General features: G+C 38.7%; 2 protein-coding genes across 8 annotated transcripts in view; both read left to right on the forward strand.

The window, feature by feature from the left end:
- Nucleotides 1-693: 693 nt before the first annotated feature.
- LOC146459731 (uncharacterized) overlaps nt 694-16,738 on the forward strand; it is a 174,935-nt gene continuing 158,890 nt past the window's right edge. For 6 of the 7 annotated variants that reach the window (XM_085089046.1, XM_085089045.1, XM_085089044.1 and 3 more), the window contains exons 1-5: nt 694-790; nt 6,696-6,747; nt 7,309-7,427; nt 8,470-8,631; nt 8,770-8,847. In XM_085089046.1, coding sequence (XP_084945172.1) covers nt 7,337-7,427; nt 8,470-8,631; nt 8,770-8,847 — 331 coding nt within the window. In that variant the 5' untranslated portion in view covers nt 694-790; nt 6,696-6,747; nt 7,309-7,336. The remainder of the gene's footprint in view (nt 791-6,695; nt 6,748-7,308; nt 7,428-8,469; nt 8,632-8,769; nt 8,848-16,738) is intronic. The other variant, XM_085089048.1, reaches the window with a different exon arrangement.
- On the forward strand, nt 8,942-16,736 carry LOC146459732 (uncharacterized). Its single transcript, XM_085089031.1, has 11 exons — nt 8,942-9,023; nt 9,212-9,279; nt 9,956-10,115; nt 10,649-10,810; nt 10,930-11,007; nt 11,812-11,879; nt 12,976-13,089; nt 13,850-14,498; nt 15,396-15,923; nt 16,464-16,542; nt 16,676-16,736. Exons 1-11 carry the CDS (start codon nt 8,942-8,944, stop codon nt 16,734-16,736), a joined length of 2,049 nt encoding a protein of 682 aa, XP_084945157.1.

Below are 16,738 nucleotides of genomic sequence, written 5' to 3' on the forward strand. Positions count from 1 at the left end.
AAAGGGCTGAACTAAGGGCTTCGGGGTGAATATACATAGCATTAATAAACCAACTGTCTCAGCTCATATTAGAATGGCAATTAATCAGTGTAGTTGCGCCTCTTAAGGTAATGTTACATGGCGCGATGTATGACTCAAAATTGCTGCCTTAAAAGTTTTTATCGTGTAACAGCGAGGAACAACTTTTAAGGACGCAATTGTGTTGAGGCTACAAATAACAAGCTTTTGCCTGTCTTCAAGACCACGCAACGCGTTTCCGCAACAAAATATTTTGGTATTGGTTTGCCTGCACGCTACGTTCTTAAAAGTTGTTTCGAATAGGATAAATTTTGGTTAGAAAACAAATAAACAGCGAAATAAATAAGAGTGGATTTATTTCAAAGTTGACCCTGTTTAAAATAGGCGCGTCGATAAACCTCTTAGAAAAATCACCCTTTTGAAATGGCATTATTTTAAAGCTCTGGATCTAGTAAAATAAAATAAAAACATGGCTTGATATCGCAAGCATTTTAAGCTAATCCTGTTTGTGTAACATTTTTCTAACAAATAAACTTTTAAATATAAATAGTTATTAAATTTCTACCCAGCCAACGCGCGCTTTAAGTTTCTATTTCTGCTCCCTCATAACGCTTGTCAAAGAGTATTCTCGACATGTGACATTGTAACATGCATGTGACAAACTGATTTCGGTTTCTTAGAATGAAGATAGAGTTCAGTAAGATTTGAGGTTCATTTACAAATTTTTGGAGCAAGCAAACGTTATATAGTGTCAAGATATCATAGTATTCAGGTAAGCACAACTTTAAAAACGTCTTTTGCATATGCACTGTATCGCTTACATAATTAAGCAGTTTTGAGGGGAAGGATATTGACAAAGCATTTAGACAATCTAGGAGGAGTATTTATTTAGAGATCGGTGGATTTTTGTAGCTTTGTTTTCATCTTTGACTGACTGGATACCAAAACTAGGGGGATTAAGCTCGATTAAATCGTAGAAAATATTTTATAAGTTGACTAAACACGATGTTCAACGTACATTTGCACGAGGGATGCCGCACGAGTGGAGATTGTTGCCAACTGAGAAAAATTGGATTTTTTCAACAGTTGTGACCCAGTGCTATTCAGTGTAATATGGACGATTGAGAAAGCGAACTAAACATTTCCTGTTCGTGTTATAATTTTATTTGCATGCATTTTTCCCTGATCTTTATTTGTGGTGAAGAAACAAACTTTTTTTAAAATAAGCCAACAACAAGATAAATAACTTCGTCTCTTGAAGCTGAAAACCACGATTGATTGGTTTCGATTTCTTGCATGGAACTATTGAATTCAGAGAAAGTCCCGGATTTTAAGATTGTACTGTTATAAAGCGAGAGATAACGAGATTAGTACAAATACTATAATTTCTATTGCATGGACTTTACCTTCACATTTTACAAAAGAGTCATAAGATGATATTTCTGTTTTAATACTTTTGGACCGAAGATGGAAGTCTTACCAAATTGTGAATTATTTTACACGAAACTGAATGGAACTTGCGAGCATCAGCTATTTAAATTTAGATTTAGACTGAGAATAGTAAGTTCATGGCCTTTTGTTTCGTGAATCAGAAACTGGCGAAGAAAGCACAATCCTAAAAACAAATGCAGTTCAAAATTTAGCATTAACAGTGTAATAATTTTGCGCACCTATGTAATCTTGGTTGAATTTTCTCCATAAAATTCAACCCGTTTTATCGGGACAAGAAATTTCTTTGCCAGTGAAGCCACAGCGTCGGGTAAATATTATACATCACATGTGGAATTTTCTTTGACGCCATCACCCAGAGCTCTCAGCGGCTGGCTGGTTTTCAATAAACCAGAGATGCAAACTAGCTGAATTTGAATCTCTTTTGTATTTTGTGGGGTTATTTGAAGTTGGCTGTCGTGCCGGCTTACAAGGGATTGGCTTTGTTGTTTTGTTACACCAAGAACACATTTCGGAAAACGCTTAGTTTTTCAGTTTCCACTGTGGAATGTTCTGATGTCCGTACGAATTCAGTGGCATGTCTCTTAAGATATTTTAAAAGCCTTGCTACAAGCTTCGATAAAACTCCGCCAGCAATTTTACGCAACCAAACTTTCCAAGTTTCAATCTCTTCCTTCGTGAGAATTGTAATAATGTAGTTTTCACCTATGACGTTGTAAGACGTGATCAACTAATTTTGGTTTCTCGGAATGAAAATACGTTTCCCTACGTTTGAAGTTTACTTTAAAAAGTGAGAATCGCCGAGGGGGATTATTCTTGACTCCTTAGTATCTGCAACACATTGTTAAATGAATACTCTTGAAGTTTGAAGCAAATAGCTATAAAGTCACCATAACTTCCAATTTCGTGCGTGACGTATGCAATTTAATAGTTTAGTGAAGAACGATCGTTTTAGACAACGAACTGTGCGATGTGTTTTACATGAAACTGAATGCAATTAAAAAAAATATTGACTCTTATTTCCTGGGTGAGAAACTGCTTATAAAAGTATAAATCGGCCAGAAAAAAGCTTTTCTGTATGTTCCGTAGTTATCAGTAGAAGCAAATTTATGCGCTTTGATGAGTTAAAGAGAAATAAGCTTATCTGCAAATGAATTTTGTACTGTAAGTCTGCACTAAATGACACCACTAACCAAGTGGAATACTGCCACAAGTTTTGTAAAAGACCACGAATTTTCAAATAACTTATTGGTTTTAATGAAACCAGAAAAATAAACCCCCCTCAAATTGTACCGGTCGTTATTTTTTTTGGTGGAATGTCCATTAATTGAATGTTTCTCAGGCTCGCAAGAGTTTTTTTTTTTGGCTACACCAAGAAGGGATATAGGAAAACATCGAGTTTCTTTCCTACCAGAGTAATTTCTGATGTCAAGAATTCAGCGGCATCTTTCTGTGCATTTTCATAGCAGATTAATCCGTAGTAAAGCCTTAGTCATTAATTCCAGCCAACGCCCTAAATGTCCACCCCATGCATTATTTTATATTTTATTACCAATGATGTCGTACAAGGAGATGAGATGAAGTTTTTTTCTCTGAATAAAAATATTGCGCCGATTCGTGTTTTTTAAGTTTTATTTTCAATATACCATGCCTCAACGAAGCAACTCCAACACAGTTCATCATCACAAAAGACTGACACAGTTGCACTATTTTCATGTAATTTTGACAGAGAGATCTCCTGCAAATATGGATTTTGCATTGTAATGTTTTGTGAAGATACCCTCTGTTAGATTTAGGTTTCTCTTTGTAGGCGAGTTACGCTTCTAGGGAACTATTTTCATGCCAAATTTCAGGGAATTCTAATGAGCGGTTCCTTAGAAAACAGTTCATTTCCACGAAAACAATCAGTCGCAATTTTTTGGTCAAATGCACATGCGTGGTTTTATTTGGGTTTCATGGCAAAGATGAAAAGCATGCGAAATATCTTGGTGAATGTTTTTTTTGCTCGGAAAGAAAAGAAAAAGAATTCAGCGGCATCTTTCTGTGCATTTTCAGAGCAGATTAATCCGTAGTAAAGCCTTAGTCATTAATTCCAGCCAACGCCCTAAATGTCCACCCCATGCATTATTTTTATTTTATTACCAATGATGTCGTACAAGGAGATGAGATGAAGTTTTTTCTCTGAATAAAAATATAGCGCCGATTCGTGTTTATTAAGTTTTATTTTCAATATACCATGCCTCAACGAAGAAACTCCCCAACCGTTTATCATTTGAAGTTGAAGTTTCCAGAAAGTACAACTATGAAGGCATATTTTGTAGACTCAAGTATACGGCTCGTTTCACAGTTTAAACAAGAAGGACAGAAAAAACGCGGTTAGACAAACTTGATGTTTTTCATCTTGGACCGAAGAAGGATTGTTCAAATTATTTTTTCCAAAATTATATGTATTACGAAACTCGTTGAATTTTGTTTCCTGGTTTAAAATACTGATCAAGGAAGTGCAATATAAGAAAAAAAAAAAAAGACAAAACATGAATTGACTATATATATATTGCTGTCGTTTGTTTGTCAAAAAGCAAACATATCAGCGTGCTCTAAAATAACTCTACATGCGAAAAAAAAACTCATATGCAAATGATTGATGCTAATTATTCCACAGTATTGAACAAAACTTACTGCTTATTAGACTACTGTAGCAACATTGAGTATTAAAGAAGATAGACAAAATAATCGGTTCAGTTTTTCGGACTTTTGGCAACTAGACTTTAAGCTTTTCGCCACGAGTTAAAAGCAAAGAAACAAACAAACAAACAAACAAAAAAACATAACAAAAAACAAAAAACAAAAACAAAAACAAAATAAGAACAAAACATGAAAATAAACCAGCCCCGTTTGCATCTGTGTTGGAATTTTGCGCCGGGTCCGGCCGAGTTAGATAAATGTAGTGCTTGTTTACACGAGTTACCGCTTTGTTTTTATTACACCAAGGAACAATTTTGGAAAAAAAAAATTAGTTATATGTTCTGATATCAGGAATTCAGTAGCATGTATCTCTGTCTTCTATAACAGCAAATCTAGTAATAATCAAAGATTAAGGAGTTCGTTTGATGTCACTTGGCTTTCTCCTTTTTGCCAAGTTGGTGATGATGTCAACCGCCCCTGCAAATGCCAGATATGCGTCCCGAGATTCTTTCGAACACAATTGAGCCTGGACAAAACTCGGTCAGTATTTACCCGGATAACGCACCGAGTTATATGTTTTCACCGCTTACGCCATGAAATGTGATAAATATTTCGGCGTCTTGGAAATAAAGATATGGTTCCTTGGTTTTGAAGTTTCACTTTTCAATGCAGAGTTTATCGAAGAAAATGACTCAAAGATTTCGGTTTCTTAGCATGAACCTATAGTCATTCCATGTTTTTTGAAGTTTCATTTTTCAATGAGAAGTTTGTCGAGGAAAACAACTCATCATCTTTTTTCGGTAATACATATTGTGTCAAAACAGAAAAAATCAGTAAGGTGACACAATTATAAAATTATGCCTTGAACGGCGAAGACTGATGTGAAATTCAACATTTTAAAGAAGGACAAGCATTTACAGTCAACCCAGGTCACGCGTGAACGATATTTTTGAAATTTGACGGAGTTTTGAAATTTACATGTCAGTTTTCAAAATCGCCAACGAGATTTCAGAGTTCCCGTATAAATTTCCCTAGCTTATTGACAGTATAAAGCTATGAATTTTTCTTTACATTGCAAAATTGAATATTTCTAGAATAACAATTGTTTCCCAAGTATTTTGAATCTTTTTTTCAGTTAATGCGTCTTTTTCGGAACGACTTCCAGAGAGATGTCCAACATTCCATTCACACGTCGGACATTACAAAGAGAAATTCGAATGTTCATTTCATTCTTGGAATTACTGTTCACGCGTGACCTGGATTGACTGTAAGGGCGCAGCTTTATGGGTATCTATCCATTCAAACCCAACGTTTTCATGTCCACCCGACATTATTCGTTTTGTGTTTCACTAATTTATTGACGTCCTATGAGGTGATAATTTATTTTGGATCTGAGAATGGTTTTTGAAGCTCACTTCTCGATGTGAGATGCGTCAAAGCCAATCACTACTGAACACTGATGACTGTATAAGTTGAGTAATCTAACAGTTTAGAGGAGAAATTACAAAAACGCATTTACGCAGACAAGGAATGAATATCTCACCTCGTTGGGCTAAATTTGTTATCTGAAACTGAATTCATAATTGTTTCCAGAATTAGAAACTATTCACATACGCATAATTCGTAACAAAGCTTTGGTTGACTAAAAGCTTTTTTTCCGCCGTGAATTAAAAAGAGAAAAACTAATATGGACTGCCGATTGATCATGACACTTCCGTAAAGAATGACCTAGGGTAGAAATTCCTCAAAACGGCCGTGACGTTACTCGGTGTTGTTAACAAACAACAACATTAGACGATCCTTGACTTCGAGGAGTATTCGGTTTCCTTCTTGAACGCAAATATACGTATAACCAAAGACCGACGCCCATGAAAAACAAAAAAAAAAAAAAAAAACAAAACTTTAAGGCGTTGGCTGGGAAATACATGGACTTATGAAACTTCGTGGTTGTACACCGAAACTCAGCTCCTTCTTCATTGGAAGCTATTTAGAGCAACTTAACACTCCCCTTTTGTGTTCTGTGAACAAAGTATAAGAAAATTTCAATTCGTCTTGAACCATGAATTTACTATTTTTTCCCCTTAATTTCTTTCATTATTAATAACTTTGTACTACGGTATCGTCAGATTGTGAGACACAGCAAAGGCAATGCTGTTTGTCTTTTTGTGATCTTTGGTCGACGTTTGGATCATTTTGTTCCCCTTTTCTCTATGAGAGGAACACACTAATGTAGATAGGACTCCAAACAAGCGTTGTGTCATAAAATGTCGCCTTTATCTGAGTTCGTGAATGTGAAAAGTTCAATTTTAAAATTATGCGCGTAAGACCTCCCTTTCTGCCCTTTACCCACCCCCACACCTCTGTTTTAATACTATAACGTCTAAAAGGCTTTTTATACATTAACTTCTATTCCTTGAGGGTAATCAATAAGCCGCCCATCCTTCGTGTTGGGTGAATGTTTTGTCCCTTTGAACCATAACTGTTTTGCTTTAATAAAACTACAACTGGTAACTAATCTTGACGTATAACATTTTCTCCTGTAGGGAGCCATCCTGGCAAGTCACCAAAATGTAAATCATAACTTGGAATACTGAGGTAGGCATTAATTTCATAAACTAAACCAATTGCAGGGCTGAACTTCGGCAAAAGGGGAATTTATTTGGGCCAATATTTCAACTAATACCACTAGTCTTCTTACTATTGCCCTGAAGAAGACTAGTTGTATAAGTTGAAATAATGGCTCAAATAAATTGCCCATTGCCGTAGTGTCAGCCCTGCAATCAGTTTTCGTTTAAGCTTCGTATTTATTTCACTTAATATTTTAGAATTTTATCCCAATAAGCCTACCTGGAATAAGAAAATTGTCTTGGCATCTTAGGTATTGGGAATGAAGGAGGGAGGGACCTTGCCCCACCCTTAATAACTCCGAAAGTTTTAAGGCTGTAACAATGGAACTGGGAGTGTATTGGGAGACGATGGCCTCAAATCACGTGACATTCCGACATAATTTCCAGAAGGCGGTCATCTTGGTCCTGTTCATTTTTCTTTACCTTTCGATCTCACTGATGTTTTCGTAATACAGCCATTTTTGTTTGTGTTTTAATCCAGCAACAGTAGCTTACAAACTAAATGAACGTACAAACATTCGCTCCATAGCGTTTTGAGGAAGAGACTTCCAGCATTCATGGCGAAGAGTGCAACCAAAGCTGCAGGTGAAAGTGACGTCACAGCAGCTGGTGAGAAAACGCTGGATTTTGATGACGTCACTTTAAGAGGTGAGAGGAAACATGTTACAGTCAACTCCCTTTATTGCGGACACCCTCGGGACCTCTAATTAGTGTTCTTAATAGCGAGACTTCGCACTAGGGTCAGTCAAACGTCTGTAATTTATTTTTCCCGGGGATTTAGCTACTGTCCGTATTATCGGGGTGTCCGCAATAGCGAGGTGTCGCAAGGCGAGAGTTGATTGTACTTTCTTTATGTCAGAAGACTGTAAAGAGTCACCTCAATGTGAATCCTCACCTGGGGAGCCTAAAGTGTCACGCGTATATATATAGTACAGTAAGCGCTGAACATAATCGTTCGCATTGAAAAGGCAAGAGTTATAACCTAAACGATTGGTTTTCCATTAGTATTTTGCATTAAAAAAAAAAATGCTAGGAATACCTATCTTTTCAGCTTATTATGAGTCCACCTGGCTAAACTCCATTTTGGAAAACAACCTGTTATATAACAAAATGATTCAAGGTGTTTACGTGGGCTCAGTTGTACCGAAAGTGTTAATGTAAAACTTCCTTAAAAAGTTCCCCACCCAAATTACAGACCGTTATAATATTTCCATTCCACACTCATAAAAATATGGATAGACTGGTGTGAGTGAGGGATAGATGAACGTTTGGGTTGGTGGTGGTGGTGGGGGAGGGGGGGATGGGAGCAGAGAAGGAAAGGACAATGCGCCGACGAATAGAACATTTTCCCGACATAATTCTTTGCCTAGCCTAAGCCGTCGTTTAAAACAGCGTTCTCCTAACAGGGGACGGTAACTACCATTTCTAGGAGTTTTGTGTCCTCCAAACGATTCCAGCTCGTCACGCAATCTTTCGTTGGTTAAGAAAGATTGCGTGACGGGCCAAAAGAACGTCTGTGAGGGATGCTATCCCAGAACTCACCTATTTAAACAAAATGTACGACAATTTGACATTTTCACTATGCCCCTAACCCAAACTCGCTCCCCCATCCCGTCCAAACGGTCAGATCACGAAGTTGTTGAATTCCGACTTTTAACCAAAATGAAACTTTTCATTTGCTTTCTTTTAGCCATAGCAGAGGTTTACAAGACTGAAGGTAATGAGAGATTTAGGCAGGGAGATCTTAGCAGCGCAATCCACTTCTACACGGAAGGAATTAACGTAAACTGTAAGGATGGAGAACTGAAGGCCGAACTGTACAGCAACAGGGCGGAAGCGTACTTTTGCTTGGGTGAGAATTTTTTAATTGTTTAGAATTTGCCTATTAAGTAAGGTGTTTTAATATCGCAACTTTAAAGAGCATCTTATTATTGAACTTCATTAATGTGCGACCTCTTCTCTCATTCCTTTTTCTGTATCTCTTCTTCAGGAGATTATAATGATTCGCTAAATGATGCTAAGGTTGCCAGGGAGTTACAGCCATCATTGGTGCAAGCGATTGTGAGAGGTAAGGTTTCTGAAAAAAAAAATACACATTTTATCGAGAAGGTGGTAGATTGAAGAGTGTGCTGAGATAAATTTTAAATCTTAAACACCGTTTAATGTACATTCGCTGCATTCATACTGATAAAGCCATCATAAAGTTAAAAAGAAAAAACGTATATATAGATATTATATGCAAAAGTTTAGAAATGCGACTTCAAAGACATTTGTGAATTGCTCTTCTTGCGGCCAAGCTTTCCCAGGATAATACATCGAGAGTGGCCTTGACTCGGTGTCATTAAAAGTGAACTTTAGTAATATTGTACGAGCCACCCTATTTTAAGAGAAGATGATACCAGACTAACATTATCCTGTTTTTGTTTTTTTAGGGGCAAGCGCCTGTGTTCAGCTGAACCAGTTGAAGGAAGCCATCACGTGGTGTGAAAAAGGATTGGCCGTATCCTTTACTACAGATGCTACAACAAATAAAATTGATTAAATTCAAACTTTATCATTTTCCTTCAATCCTGCTTTTATGTACAACTTTACGCAACACTGATCAGAAAAAAAAATAAAATGATTGCTTTTTCATGACTATATATTGTAATGTTTCTGTTTGTCTTAAATTCTGGAAGAGGAAACCAAGCAAACAACGACAGCGACTCTAAACCAAAAAGCCTGAAATTTCAGGACTCTTTCAGAAACTTATCTGGAAAAATTTGGTGTGTTTGGTTAGTGCTCATTGATCATTGCAATCCATTTTTGACAAGTAACTTTTTCGACCAGTGTGGCGAATCCAAGATGGCCGCCATTTGCCGCAATTACGACGTCACAGGACGTCATCATTTCTCGTTTCTCGTTTCAAAGGAAACATATTTGGATGCGCTATCTGTCCCCCGCGCTTCATTGTTAAGTCATTTTTACTTGCGAAGTTTTCTGGAGGGGGAGGAATTTTTTTTTTTTTTTTGGGGGGGGGGGGGGGGGAACCATATCCTACCCCTGGCCTTAGAAACAAAAAAAAAAGGCCAGTCTTAATAGGGTTAATACTAAGAGAGAAATGAGGAAGGATTTACAAAACCTTACCACTATTGACGTTTTTACAACTATCTCTTACAAGCCTTGACTTGTGTTAGATTGACAAGAACAACCAGACGTTGTTAGAATTATGGAGCCAATCTGTCCATGAACAGAAAAAGCTACAAGATGTAGGCGGAGAGGACGATGCCAGTGAATCCGACGTCACAGCTGTTACTGAGAAAACACTGGATAATGACGATGAAACCACTTTACGAGGTAAGGATTTCTTTTGATTAATTATGGTCCAAGAGTTGTTGCCACTTTAGCTTTAGGTCAATTTTGTCGGTGCCCTGAGGTTTTGGAGAAGTCCAAGTTGGCGGCTAAAAAGAATCAATCACTTATGTTTCATACTCATGTGACACGTGTGTGTCATGTGACGCCATAGTCTTCTTTTGTGGACTCTCAAAGAAACATTTTTGGATGAAAAATGTCCTTCGTAGGTTTCATTGCCATATAGCTTTTAACGAAGAGGTCGAGGCACAAAGCATCCCCTCCTCCACCCCCAGGTTTGGGAACTCAGAAAACCCTGAAGAGAACAAGTAAGATTGCCCGTCGACATTAAGGTTTGAAAGGTACTTTCGAACCATTAGCGCTACTTATAATAACTTACATGACGCCGCAGCAGTATAAAGGATGCAATGTTTATGACATAATTATCATAAACAAGTATCAACTCAAAACGCGTACAGTTTTTTTTTTTACCGTTACTCAGCAAAATACGAGATGTCTTTTACCTTTTTTTATTTCAGCCACAGCAGAGCTCTTCAAGAATGAGGGCAATGATGAATTCAGAAAGAAAGATTTCAACAATGCGATATTGCTTTACACCAAAGGAATCAAAGTGAACTGCAAGGATGAAGAACTTAACGCCAAACTATACAGCAACAGAGCAACAGCACATTTTAATCTGGGTGAGGATTTTAAGGTTTTCACAGTTTTGTCAAGTTAACTGTCTTTCAAGAAAAAAATAAGAGTGCTTTATCGTGCGTTCATTAAAAACGTATCTTTCGTTTCATTAATTTTCGCGCAGGTAACTTCCATGATTCACTCAGTGATGCAAAGACGGCCACGGACTTACAACCTTCTTATGTCAAAGCCATTGTTACAGGTAAGGGGCACAAAAGGAAATGGTGATCTTCATGTAGCCTTCAAACGAGTCTGTTACTCAATCTAACTTAAATCCTTTCATTACGAGGTTTGTTTCAAAGGAAACTTGGATGCTGCCTTGGTTAGGAGAAGAATCGAATGTTTAGTTCTATCAACATAGTTGATAACTAAAGGAAAATTGGCCACTGCAAAAAGGGCTTGGAGTGCTGAGGTTTCGAGCGTTAGCCCCACTTCAGAGCGAATCAAGGAATTGTAGTTAGGTGTGTTGTATAACGGGCAGTGGAGCTACGCTATTGGTGAGAGCTTGATAACGCGGAAAACAAGAAGATTTAAGTCGAATGAAAAGCGTTTGTTAATTCCCTGGGATTAACAGTGTCAATTTGGAAAATGGCCTGCTTCGCTCACGAAGGGCTAACGCTCGAGACGTCAGCACTCGAAGCTCTTTACGGTGGCCAAATTATCTTTAGTTATCAACTCTGTTGATAAATCAAAACATTCGTTTCCACTCTTTGAGACTTACATCTAATCTGAAGGACTAGTAAAATGTGTTGATTATTTTACAGCAATTAGACGAGCATTAATCAAACTATAATCGGGTTATATTCACTGGTATACTTAGTATGTTGATTGGCCCGCATTGTAAAGGTAACCAGCTATTTAATGTGTGATTTTGCATGTGTATCATAAAGGAGGAGAAAGTTTTGTAACAATACTTTAACTTATTTCATAAATTATTCGTAGAGGCATAATGCTAATCTAACATAGGTCAACTAAAATGACAAACTGATGTTATTTGGTTTATTAGGAGCAAGTGCTTGTGTTCAGCTGCATCAGTTTGAGGAAACCATCACGTGGTGTGACAAGGGATTAGCAGTATCCTTCTCAGTCTTGCTATAGCAGAAACTTAACCACTCATAGGGACTAGAAATACGTGACTCGCAAAACCTCGCGAAGCGGGGGCTGGGTGGAAAGCCCTCTTTACTCGTATTGTAGCATCAAACGAGGAGATTAAGAGGCGCATAAGAATTTTTTTTTGATGAGCATGGTGTTTTCGTAGTTCCACGGGCTAGTTTGCGGTTGAAAATCTATTTCTGACGCGACGTAATGTACAACGGGCGTGCAGCGCTGTCGTGTTCGATGAATTTACTTCCCACGGAAAATTATTGACCGCGGCCACAAAACGTGTAATTTCTTTAATGCACTCTTTCACAAAAAAGATTTCTAAAAGAAAGGGAAAAGATTCTGGAGAGATAGTTCTGTGTCCAGTGAATATTGATGAACATTGCAGTTGAAATTTGATCATGCGCGCATATTTTTTTCCATGTATGCAAATTTTGCTCCAGACAACGCCAGACAGTCTGATGTCATTGTGCGGACACCTTCAAAGATATAAACATATATAGACATATATAAATATATTTTTCGCTCGAATTCGCGCGGCTTAGCTCCGCTCGGGCCGGCTCGGCCCGACAAATTTATTAACCTCGCTACGCTCGGGCCTTCGGCCCTCGCTTCGCGAGGAATGAACGTATTCAGTTTAAGAAAAATAAGGGGATTGTGACGTCGTTTATGTGTATCACGAGACTTTCTTTTGAAAAGTGGCACTCCAAGAGGGATCCAAGTGCTGGTAATGAGGACATTGATATTTTGACATTAACAAGTGACTCTCTTAATTAAACATTTTCTTTGATCACATAGCCACGTTTTAAAACAATCTTTTGAACCTTTCTTTAGGCCTTTGACTATTTGTTCTTATTTTGAAATGAAAAAACGGAGTGTGTTAGGTCGAAACGTAGCTTCGTACACTGAGCCCCAAAGGTAATGTTTTAAAAGTCAGTGCAGACCTTGTATTACGGAATATTTTAATCGAGGTAATGACCACTCATCATTATTGGTATTCCACGTAAGGGTTTTGAAATCCTATTTCAGCCTTTGTTTTTCACGGACAAGAAATCTTGACTATTGTTAGATTGACGAGAACAACCAGAAGTTGTTGGAATTAAGGAGCAGGTTGGTGAGCGAGCAAAATAAGGTGCAGGCTACTGGGGAATGGGCAGGGAAGGATCCGTCTGAGACGCAAACAGTAAGTTTGATAAACAATAACTCAACTTTTATTCAGTGATTATTGGTTTTTATAAACGAATTTTAGTAGCAACCCTTATGGAAAATGAAAGCGGATTAAGTGTCGTATTTAACGGAAAGCACAATAGTTACTCTGACCAATGGCAACAGACGTAAGTAACACAATGGACCAATCAGAATTCGAAGGATATACATGTAACACGCGTCAAGCGCGGGAAAACGCTTGCATGCAAGTCATGATTGGACCTGGTTTATCCTCCACTGGTTGAGAAAATGGCGGAACGTTGCCAACAATCATCGAGGGCAGTACAAAAAAAAAAAAACGAAATCAAAGGCAAAATTACTTTTGATTCTAGGTGGCCTATACAAAGCTTTTCAGGTTCCATACAAAGTTCACAACCACGCTTCAGAATCTATTGAAAATGATCGGGCGATCGATATTTCCAACTGATGGATCGTTCGGCGTTTCTTGACCAAATGAAACTAGCAGTACTCATCAGTACTGCTAGTCGTTTTGTTAACCTATCGAAGCCGCAAAGAAAAAAGTGAACATGATGCCAAAAAAAAAAAAAAGAAAACAGTTTTCATCGATTTCTTCACCCTCACTTCTTCCTAACCAGCGATCAGACGTTCTAATCCTCCATTTGTTGGTTAGTTGTTAATAGAGTCCGCAGCATCAGAAACAGCAACTTTTCCGATTTCCGTTTATTCCACTAGTGGAACCAAATTGTTTCAAAAACAGTTATGTTCATGTTTAACAGAAAAAAGGCAGAGATGCAAACCACAGCTGTAGAAAAAGTTGGACCTCTGGTAATAACATTCCCGGAAATCTCCAAGCAACACTGCAATACTATGAACGCGAACTTAAAATTGCAAAGGAAACGGGAGACAAATTACAAGAAGGGGAGATTTGTTGTCATCTTGGGAACGTTTATTACAGTCATGGGGATTTCAAAAAAGCCACACACTACCATGAACGTTGCCTAGAAATCGCAAGAAAAGTGGGAGACGTCTCATTTGAAGGGAAGGTGTATTGTAATCTGGGTAACGATTATCGCGAACTCGGACATTTCCAAAAAGCCACACACTACCATGAACGTAGCCTAGAAATTGCAAGAAAAGTGGGAGACGTTTCAACTGAAGGGAGGGCGTCTTGTAATCTGGGCAACGATTATAGGGAACTTGGAGATTTCCAAAAAGCCGTTCACTACCATGACCTTTGCCTAGAAATCGCAAGAAAAGTGGGAGACGTCTTGAATGAAGGAACGGCGTATAATCTTCTAGGCACCGATTATCACAGCCTCGGAGATTTTAAAAATGCCATTCAATACCATGACCTTTACCTAGAAATCGCAAGAAAAGTGGGAGACGTCTCAAGAGAAGGAACGGCGTATGTTAATCTAGGAAGGAGTTATAAAAAACTCGGAGATTTCAAAAAGGCCATTCACTACCATGACCTTTGCCTAAAAATCGCAAGAAAAGTGGGAGACGTCTCAAGTGAAGGAACGGCGTATGGTGATCTAGGCAAAGATTATCATGAACTCGGAGATTTCAAAAAAGCCATTCACTACCATGAACGTTGCCTAGAAATCGCAAGGAAAGTGGGAGACGTCTCAAATGAAGGAACGGCGTATGGCGGTCTAGGCAACGCTTATTATGAACTCAGAGATTTCCAAAAAGCCATTCACTACCATGAGCTTTGCCTAGAAATCGCAAGAAAAGTGGGAGACGTCTCAAGTGAAGGAATGGCGTATGGTGTTCTAGGCAACGCTTATAATGAACTCAGAGATTTCCAAAAAGCCATTCACTACCATGAGCTTTGCCTAGAAATCGCAAGAAAAGTGGGAGACGTCTCAAGTGAAGTAGCAGTGCATTGTAATCTAGGCAACGATTATCATGAACTCAGAGATTTCCAAAAAGCCATTCACTACCATGAGCTTTGCCTAGAAATCGCAAGAAAAGTGGGAGACGTCTCAAGTGAAGGAATGGCGTATGGTGTTCTAGGCAACGCTTATTATGAACTCAGAGATTTCCAAAAAGCCATTCACTACCATGAGCTTTGCCTAGAAATCGCAAGAAAAGTGGGAGACGTGTCAAGTGAAGGGGCAGCGTATGGTAATCTAGGCAACGATTATCATGAACTCAGAGATTTCGAAAAGGCCATTCACTACCATGAGCTTTGCCTAGAAATCGCAAGAAAAGTGGGAGACGTGTCAAGTGAAGGGGCAGCGTATGGTAATCTAGGCAACGATTATCATGAACTCGGAGATTTCGAAAAGGCCATTCACTACCATGACCTTTGCCTAGAAATTGCGAGAAAAGTGGGAAACGTGTCAAGTGAAGAAAAGGCGTATAGTCGTCTAGGCAGCGGTTATCGGGGACTCGGAGATTTCCAAAAAGCCATTCACTACCATGCCCTTAACCTAGAAATTGCAAGAAAAGTAGGGGACGTGCCATGTGAAGGAAGGGCGTATGGTAATCTAGGAAGCGATTATCATGGACTCGGAGATTTCAAAAAAGCCATTTTCTACCATGACCTTTGCTTAGAAATTGCAAGAAAAGTGGGAGACGTACCAACTGAAGGAAGGGCGTATGTTGCTCTAGGCAGAACTTATAACAGCCTCGGAGATTTCAAAAAAGCCATTTACTACCAAGAACTTTCCCTAAAAATCGTAAGAAAAGTGGGGGCCATCTCAGCTGAAGGAGCGGCGTATAGTAATCTAGGCAACGCTTATCAGAACCTCGGAGATTATAAAAGTGCCATACACTACCATGAACTTTACTTAAAAATTGCAAGAAAAGTGGGAGACATCTCAGCTAAAGGAACAGCTTATGGTAATCTAGGCAACGCTTATCAGAGCCTCGGAGATTTTAAAAATGCCATACACTACCATGACCTTTGCCTAGAAATCGCAAGAAAAGTGGGAAACGTGTCGCGTAAAGGAAGGGCGTATAGTAATCTAGGCAGCGATTATCATGGACTCGGAGATTTCGAAAAGGCCATTCACTACCATGACCTTTGCCTAGAAATCGCAAGAAAAGTGGGAGACGTGTTAGCTGAAGGAAGGGCGTGTGGTAATCTAGGCAGGGATTATAATCAACTCGGAGATTTCCAAAAAGCCGTACACTACCATGAACGTTGCCTGGAAATCGCAACAAAAGTGGGAGACAAAGTCTCAATGAGCACTGCGTTTCATAGCCTTGGAGTTGCCTTTCGCTCAATTGGTGCTTTATCCCGAGCTGTAGAATGTCATTTAAACAGTATAAAGACGTTGAATGATGTAAGGCGCGATCTTGCGTTTAATGATGACTGGAAGGTGGGCTGGCGCCATTCGTACCAAAAGGTATATGTTGATTTATGGCGTTTGTTTTTAGAGCAAGGCAAGTTTGTGGAGGCACTCTTAGCTGCTGAGCAGGGACGTGCACAGGCTCTAAATGATCTCATGGAGTTTAAGTATGCATCCAAAAGCACCCGAGCCGAATCTTTTACAGAAATAAAAACTATAACTGACATTTGCAGTTATCCTCCTTCCAATACAGTTTTCATAGCGCTTGAGAACCAAAAAGTATGTTTTTGGGTTTTACAGACAGGAAAGGATGTACAAATACGAGCAAAAGAGATCCCCGATGGCCAAGTTGATGCTGTGAAT

The sequence above is a fragment of the Pavona decussata genome, unplaced genomic scaffold (genome assembly GCF_977016875.1).
Source record: "Pavona decussata unplaced genomic scaffold, jaPavDecu1.1 SCAFFOLD_217, whole genome shotgun sequence".
Taxonomy (NCBI): Eukaryota; Metazoa; Cnidaria; class Anthozoa; order Scleractinia; family Agariciidae; genus Pavona; species Pavona decussata.

Bases quoted from the DNA above. Each gene is read 5' to 3' on its own strand.
- LOC146459732 (XM_085089031.1), top strand. From the start codon at position 8,942: ATGTACATTCGCTGCATTCATACTGATAAAGCCATCATAAAGTTAAAA. The intron at 9,280-9,955 runs GTATCCTTTACT...GACTTGTGTTAG, and splicing joins GGTGTGAAAAAGGATTGGCC to ATTGACAAGAACAACCAGAC. The intron at 13,090-13,849 runs GTAAGTTTGATA...CATGTTTAACAG, and splicing joins ATCCGTCTGAGACGCAAACA to AAAAAAGGCAGAGATGCAAA.